Source organism: Garra rufa, chromosome 9 (genome assembly GCF_049309525.1).
Source record: "Garra rufa chromosome 9, GarRuf1.0, whole genome shotgun sequence".
In the NCBI taxonomy this organism is placed as follows: domain Eukaryota; kingdom Metazoa; phylum Chordata; class Actinopteri; order Cypriniformes; family Cyprinidae; genus Garra; species Garra rufa.
In genome coordinates this window covers 1-8,207 of record NC_133369.1, presented here as the reverse complement: position 1 = coordinate 8,207, position 8,207 = coordinate 1, and the positions used below count along the sequence as shown (strand labels likewise).

General features: G+C 47.3%; 1 protein-coding gene across 1 annotated transcript; it reads left to right on the top strand.

Moving 5' to 3' along the window:
* Positions 1-1,868: 1,868 nt before the first annotated feature.
* Positions 1,869-6,927, top strand: LOC141343402 (uncharacterized). Its single transcript, XM_073848002.1, has 2 exons — positions 1,869-2,212; positions 2,426-6,927. Exon 2 carries the CDS (start codon positions 2,446-2,448, stop codon positions 6,712-6,714), a length of 4,269 nt encoding a protein of 1,422 aa, XP_073704103.1. The 5' UTR covers positions 1,869-2,212; positions 2,426-2,445; the 3' UTR covers positions 6,715-6,927.
* The last annotated feature ends 1,280 nt before the right edge of the window (positions 6,928-8,207 follow it).

Genomic DNA, 8,207 nt, shown 5'->3' with positions numbered 1-8,207 from the left:
TTTCCCCCCATTTATTGATTAAAAGCTCTCCTGTCCCCATGTTGAGAGAAATTGAGAGTAAGAAAAAATGTGAACATGCATTAATTCATCTCACTCTCTAAAAAAACAGATACAGCATTCCTCAAAATGAATAAAAACAGTGATCACAAACCTGCAATAATTAAATAAGTTAAATAATACAAATATCCTTTATGTATTTAATCCCATTTTATTAACCGATGTCTTTGCTGCTGACCTTCGATGATCCACTTCATCCATAATAATACGCAAAAATGACTCAAAATAATCTAACATTTGTTTTCCTTTTTTTATTACCGAAAAGTTGACATTGTTTCTTCTGTAGTCTGTAGACATGAATTTACTTTTCTCTGGTTTGAAAAGGCTTTAACATTTGCCAAAAATAGAGCTTTTTATATTAAAAACAAACAAGGAAGCCCTGCCCAGATTTAAAAAGTAACACAAAAGTACTGTAACACATTACTTTCCATAAAAGTAACATTATTAGTTACTTTTTAAGGGAGTAACTCAATATTGCAATGCATTACTTTTAAAAGTAACCACATTAAAGTGGCAATTATTTACATTATGTAAAGGCACTGAGACTATAAACCACATCCAAATGGACACTTGATTCCTGGACTAGTGAATGATGGATTTATACACTACTGATCACAAGTTTGACTACATTTTAAAATATTAATTATGTAATTGAACATCAAATCAGTATATTAGCATGATTTCTGAAAGATCATGTGACATTGAAGACTGGAGTAATGATGCTGAAAATTCAGCGTTGATCACAGAAATAAATGACATTTTAAAAGATATTCACAAATACAACAAATATTTTAAATTGTAATAATATTTACATTTTTCTCTATTTTTGCTATATTTTTAACTAAATAAATGCCAATTGAGATTAAGAACATTTCTTTAGTAAATTATTTGATTTCCTGAGGTATCCCAAAAATAAGCATTGACACATTTATTTAGTGAATTACATTGAGCTGAATTACACATATTTTAAATAACAGCCAAGTAAGAGTCCATCATGCAGTTGGCTCTAGTCAATCTACTGAACACATCATAAACCAGAAAGGTCAAAGATGCTTGAGATGCAAACAGTGATCTGTCAGGTCTATATGTCTCTAATTGGCCTTTAAAATGTCACCAGCTGCTGACATCCAATTAATGAACTTGTGGAGTGATGGCCGAGAGACCAGAGAGAGCAGAAAACATGACCTGCTGCTGAAAGCTCACATCTGAATTCTAAACTGCAGGAGATAATGTTGTAATAGAGCTGTTTATTCTTTATTAAACTATTAAAAACATTTGTTAATTGAAATAAAGCTGATATAAAATAAAATATAAATATTAGATGAAAAACATAAGCTTATTTAGGCAACATTACTAATTTAAGCCTAACTGGAAATAAATAAAATAAATAAAATCTAAAACTGAACTAAAACTAACCCAAAATAAAAATAAATGTAAACAAAAAAAATATATAAAAAAATAATAAATATATATATATATATATATATATATATATAGCAATGAAAACCCTTAAACACTAAAATTACTTAATTATTTAAAAAAATAATACTAAAACTGAATTAAAACTAAAACTGAAATAATAGGAGACAATGTGGTAATAGAGATGCTTATTCATTATTAAACTATTAAAAACACCTGTTAATTGAAAAAAAGCTGAAAAAAAAAATCTATATTAGATGAAAAACTTAAAACATACTTAGAAAAGTAATATAAAAAAATGTATAAAATAATAAAATGTATTAATTAAATTAAAGCTTAAATAATAATAAAAAAAAATTATATATATATATATATATATATATTGTGGCGGGAGTCCCGAGGAACAATCAGCGTCGCCCTGGCAACTCATCAGGAACACCTGCAACTGCTCAACACGGACCAATCGATCACGGCGAGATCTCCTTTATAAACGAGCCCCAAAGGACAGAAGGGTGAGAAGCTTCTCCAAAGAGCTAAAACGCTTACCGTCTCTCTCTATCGTTCCTTTCACAGACTCGCCGTGACGATTGGGCCGCACCCAGCCTGGACCGCTTTCACTCGGGGTGACCGCACGTTCCTGCACTCACCCCTCACTGGCCACAGTCACCAAAGAGCACGAAGGGACAGAGGATTCACGAGACACCGAGCACCGAAGACGCCACATCGCCCTTTCCCCGTATTATCTCCTTCACTTCTGCACTATTGTCAATAAACGCACCCTCCGGGGCTCACCTAAACCTCTTGTTCTGTCGTGCTATTCCCCGCCCGGCCACAAGGTGGTGGAGAATGCGGGCAACGTGACGGGCCTGGGAAGCCGACGAACAAGACACTCTTTGTTTACACCGCCATCTTGCCTCGTCTCTCACTTCCGGTTTTTTCTGTTTTTCAGGCGCGCTCCTCCCCGGCAGAATGGAGGACATTGTGAAACAGCTGGCAGAGGTTAGCGTCCGCCAGCAACAGTGTTTTGAGCTTTTGACCGAACAACACGGCCAAATTCAAGGTTATTTAGCAGAACTACGACTACCAGCCGCTCAACATATTCCCCTACCTGATCCCCGCGTCACTGCTGCTCGGCTTTTACCCAAGCTAACCGCAGATGATGATATTGAGGCTTACCTCAAAATGTTTGAGTCAGTCGCTCGTACAGAGGGCTGGGCTAGAGGTACTTGGGCTGCGTTACTGGCACCGTTGCTTTCGGGGGAAGCTCAGCGTGCTTACTTTTCATTACCTGCGTCTTCTCAAAGTAATTATAATGAACTGAAAAGAGAAATTTTAGGCCGCTTAGGGCTATCAGCGACCACTGCCGCCCAGCGCTTCCATGAGTGGGAATTCAAAGCGCGGTTGCCAGTACGCACCCAAGCCGCCGATCTGATGCGGTTAGCCGAACACTGGCTGCTAGAGGACTCGCCATCCCCCTCCCAAGTCGCCGAGCGGGTAGTGGTTGACCGGATGCTGAGAGCGCTCCCGCGCTCGATGAGGCAGGCTGCCGGCATGCGGGGCCCAAAGTCCATCGCAGAGCTCGTCGAGGCGGTCGAACTGGCGGACGCAGCCTATCATCGGGAGGCCGGGGAGCGAGCGCCGCCTTTTCCCCGGAGGGTGCCCCAGGAGCGACGGCCGCCAGAGGGCATCCCACGACCAGTGCGCAGACCGTCCAGCCCCCGCGACGAACCGATGCCCACGGACCCACCGTCTCCGCCTGTGAAGCCTTGGATGGCGGGCTGTGTGGTTCACCGCAGGACCCCCCGTGGAGCCCCGATGACCACGGTGAAAATTCAAGGCCGCTCCTGTCAAGCTTTACTGGACTCAGGAAGTGCCGTGTCCCTAGCAAGGCCCGGCACGCTGGAACCCCGGCCTAGTCCCAAAGCTGTAATGCCCATTACTTGTGTCCACGGAGATACCCGCCAGGTATTTACTAATCTTCTCACCTTCCACAAAGGTCGTAAAGCCTGGACTCTGGAAGTTGGCGTCCTCAAGGACCTACCTGTGCCGCTGCTACTGGGACGGGACTGGCCGGGGTTGGAGGCCGCCCTAGCCGAAACCACACAGCCCGCCCGTCCACGCCGACGCCTACGTCGCCAGCCGTCGCGGGGGTCTGAGAGCCCACACAGCCTGCTGACAACCGACAGTGGGAGAGAGGGTGAGTCCCCCGCCCGTGATACTAACCTTTTCCATAATGTTTTCCAGCAGGTTACGGGTGGGGGAGACTTTGGAAGAGCCCAGAAGGAAGACGACAGGCTGAAACACTGCTGGCGGCAAGTACGCGTCCTTGAAGGCCAGGACGTCCTTCCGGCCCCTCACCCTCTCCCACACTTCGTCGTGCAAAACGGTCTGCTGTACTGTGTCGCGGAGCGGCGGGGGGAGGTAAAACGTCTTCTCGTTGTCCCCAAGGAGAAAACGGAGACAGTCCTGGAGCTGGCGCATGCTCACCCCATGGCTGGACACCTGGGCGCCCAGAATACCGTGCAACGTATCCGTGATAGATTCCACTGGCCGGGACTCGAAGCAGAGGTCAAGAGGTTCTGCCAGGCCTGCCCAGCATGCCAACGGACATCCCCACGGAAACCTCCCCCCAGCCCACTCATCCCTTTACCCATCATTGGGGTGCCCTTTGAGCGGATCGGGATGGACATCGTAGGGCCGTTGCCGAGGTCTGGCCGGGGCCACGAGCACATCCTCGTCATTGTAGACTACGCCACCCGGTATCCAGAGGCCGTTCCGCTACGCCAAGCCAACGCGAAATCCATCGCCCGGGAACTGTTCCTGCTGTGTAGCCGGGTGGGGCTACCGTCGGAGATACTGACCGACCAGGGAACGCCCTTCATGTCCCGGCTAATGGCTGACCTCTGCCGGCTGCTGAAGGTACGACAAATCCGCACATCAGTCTACCACCCTCAGACCGACGGGCTCGTCGAGAGGTTCAATCAGACCCTGAAGCAGATGTTGCGGAAGGTAGCTGCTGAGGACAAGAAAGATTGGGACCTCCTCCTCCCCTATGTGCTGTTCGGAGTCCGAGAAGTTCCCCAGGCATCCACGGGGTTCACCCCATTTGAGCTCCTCTTTGGACGACAACCCCGCGGCCTCCTCGACGTGGCCCGAGAGGCCTGGGAGCAGCAGCCGGCAGTCTACCGGACCGTCGTTGAGCATGTGCAAGATATGAGGAGTAAAATCGACCGCGTCATGCCATTAGTCCGGGAACATCTGGTGAAGTCCCAGCAAGCCCAGCAACGTCTGTACAACCGGGCGGCCCAACCGCGGGAGTTCCACCCAGGTGACAAGGTGATGGTCTTGGTCCCCAACGTAGCCTGCAAGTTCCTGGCACAGTGGCAAGGACCCTATACAGTGGAGGAACGAGTCGGCCCGGTGAACTACAGGGTAAGACAGCCCGGCCGAAGGCAGGCTGTACAACTATATCATGTCAATTTGCTGAAGAAATGGGTCGGGGACCGAGACCAAGTGGCCGCCCTAGCCGTCCAAGAGCCCGCGGTTGTGGACGCCAACCCTAACCTCTCGGCCGCCCAGAAGACGGAGCTGCGGCACCTGGTCGGTCAGTTCCAAGACGTCTTCTCCGACACCCCCGGCCAGACTAACGTCCTCTCCCATGACATCCACACTCCTCCAGGCGTCGTCGTCCGGCAACGGCCCTATCGAGTCCCAGAGGCCCGCCGGCAGGCTATAGAGCAGGAGGTCCAAAAAATGCTCAAACTGGGGGTAATTGAGCCATCCCGGAGCCCTTGGTCCAGCCCGATCGTCCTCGTCCCGAAGCCAGACGGCACCCTGCGCTTCTGTAATGACTACCGGCGCCTCAATGAAGTCTCTGCCTTCGACAGCTACCCCATGCCCCGAGTGGACGAACTCCTAGAGCGCCTGGGAAGGGCCCGGTATATCACAACACTCGACCTGACAAAGGGCTATTGGCAAGTCCCCCTTTCTTCCGAAGCCCGACCAAAAACAGCCTTCTCCACTCCGTCTGGCCACTGGCAATACCGGACCCTTCCCTTCGGCTTGCACGGGGCACCCGCAACATTTCAACGCCTCATGGATGTCGTCCTTCGCCCCCATCAGACATACGCGGCGGCGTACCTTGACGACGTAGTCATCCACTCGGAGGCATGGGAGGACCACCTGGAGCGGCTCCGCAGGGTGCTGTCTGAGCTCCGTCGGGCTGGACTGACCGCCAACCCCCGCAAGTGTCACCTAGCCTACAACGAAGCACGCTACCTGGGGTTCACGGTCGGGAGAGGACTCATACGACCACAGGAAAACAAAGTAAAGGCCGTCCTGGACACCCCCCGGCCCACCAACAAGACCCAGGTACGTGCCTTCTTGGGGTTGGCGGGCTATTACCGGTGTTTTATCCCCAGTTTCTCCTCTATAGCTGCCCCCCTGACGGACCTGACCAGGAAGGGACAGCCAGAACGGGTCCACTGGAATGATTACGCGGAGCGGGCCTTTACACGCATTAAGGAAGCCTTGACCACGGAACCCGTCCTGAGAGCTCCAGACTTCGGCTGTCCCTTCTTGCTCCAGACGGATGCCTCTGACACGGGGTTGGGAGCCGTGCTCTCCCAGGTCCAGGAGGGAGAAGAGCATCCTGTCATGTACATCAGCCGTAAGCTGTCCCAGGCCGAGAAGAAATACGCGGCCGTGGAAAAGGAAGCCCTCGCCATCAAGTGGGCAGTCCTGGAGCTAAAATATTACTTACTGGGTCGACATTTTACTCTCTTTACAGATCACGCCCCCCTACAGTGGATGGCCCGAGCAAAAGACACGAACGCCAGAGTCACAAGGTGGTTCCTTTCGCTCCAGGACTTCCACTTCGATGTGCGCCACCGAGCCGGCACCAGCAACACCAACGCAGACGGGCTCTCTCGGTCCTGGGCAGCATACGCAGGTCTGTCAGGGGTCACTTCCCCCCCACCCCCAGTCTCCCCCTTTTCTTCTCTCCTCCAGAACCAGGACGTCGCTTGGGGGGGGGAGTGTGGCGGGAGTCCCGAGGAACAATCAGCGTCGCCCTGGCAACTCATCAGGAACACCTGCAACTGCTCAACACGGACCAATCGATCACGGCGAGATCTCCTTTATAAACGAGCCCCAAAGGACAGAAGGGTGAGAAGCTTCTCCAAAGAGCTAAAACGCTTACCGTCTCTCTCTATCGTTCCTTTCACAGACTCGCCGTGACGATTGGGCCGCACCCAGCCTGGACCGCTTTCACTCGGGGTGACCGCACGTTCCTGCACTCACCCCTCACTGGCCACAGTCACCAAAGAGCACGAAGGGACAGAGGATTCACGAGACACCGAGCACCGAAGACGCCACATCGCCCTTTCCCCGTATTATCTCCTTCACTTCTGCACTATTGTCAATAAACGCACCCTCCGGGGCTCACCTAAACCTCTTGTTCTGTCGTGCTATTCCCCGCCCGGCCACAATATATATATATATATTTTTTTTTTTTCCATTTAAGTTGAAGCACTAAAATTCCTTATTGGAAATCAATAAAATATAAAACAAATCTAACATTTAAACCTAAAATGCAATATTTAAAAAAAAAAAAGAATAAAATTTGTGACTGAATTTAAATAAAATATAAATATTAGATGAAAAACATAAACATATGAAATAGAGGTCAAATATAATAAAATTAATATTAGGATAAAAAAACTAACTAAACTTTTTAAGGCAACATTTATAATTTAAGCCTTACTGGAAAATCTAAAACTGAACTAAAACTAAAACAAAAATGTAAACTAATTTATGCAACATTTCTAATTTGTATTTCATTAAAGTTTAAGCACTAAATTTTTTTTATTGGAAATCAATAAACTATAAAACAGATCTAAAATTTAAACCTAAATGCAAATGAAAAATATAAAATAAAAAAAATATCACAAAATTTATGACTAAATCAAAATCAAATAAAATACAAATATTAGATGAAAAACATAAACATATGAAATAGAGGTAAAATATAATAAAAAAATAAATAAATAAAACCTAAACTTATTTAGGCAACGTTTCTAACGTTTCTAATTCTAATCTAAGTGTGAAAAACGTCCACGTTACAAATCCATGACAAGACTGATCTAACAAACAAACACGTTTTCTGCTCATTCACAGACGCTCATGCAGTCATGAGGAATGAGCCACGACATTACTGTACCTCACTCACCTGTGTGGAGGATCGGCTGGGATTACGCACACCTGTGGGAGAACATAAGAGATGACATTCAGGGATGGATGAATAAGAACTCATACGACAGCTTACAGCACTCACTACATATCCCTTATGTAACTGACTGGACAATCCACAGCGCTGTTTGTTCTTACATACTGTAAAGCACACTCATAGCTGCAAACAGGATGCAGACAATCTTTATGCATCTGATGACTATTTAAGAAATAGTTCCGACAAAAATTAGAAGTTCCTCACCGTTAGGCCATCCAAGATTTAGATGAGTTTGTTTGAAATGTATCATTGCATCACTGTCTCACCAAAGGATCCCCTGCGGTGAATGGGTGCCGTCAGAATGAGAGTCCAAACAGCTGATAAAAACATCACAATAATCCACAAGTAATCCACACCACTCCAGTCCATCAGTTAACATCTTGTCAAATCAGAAACTAATCCAAAATTAAGAGGTTTTGAACTAAAATATGAGTCCATAATCCAT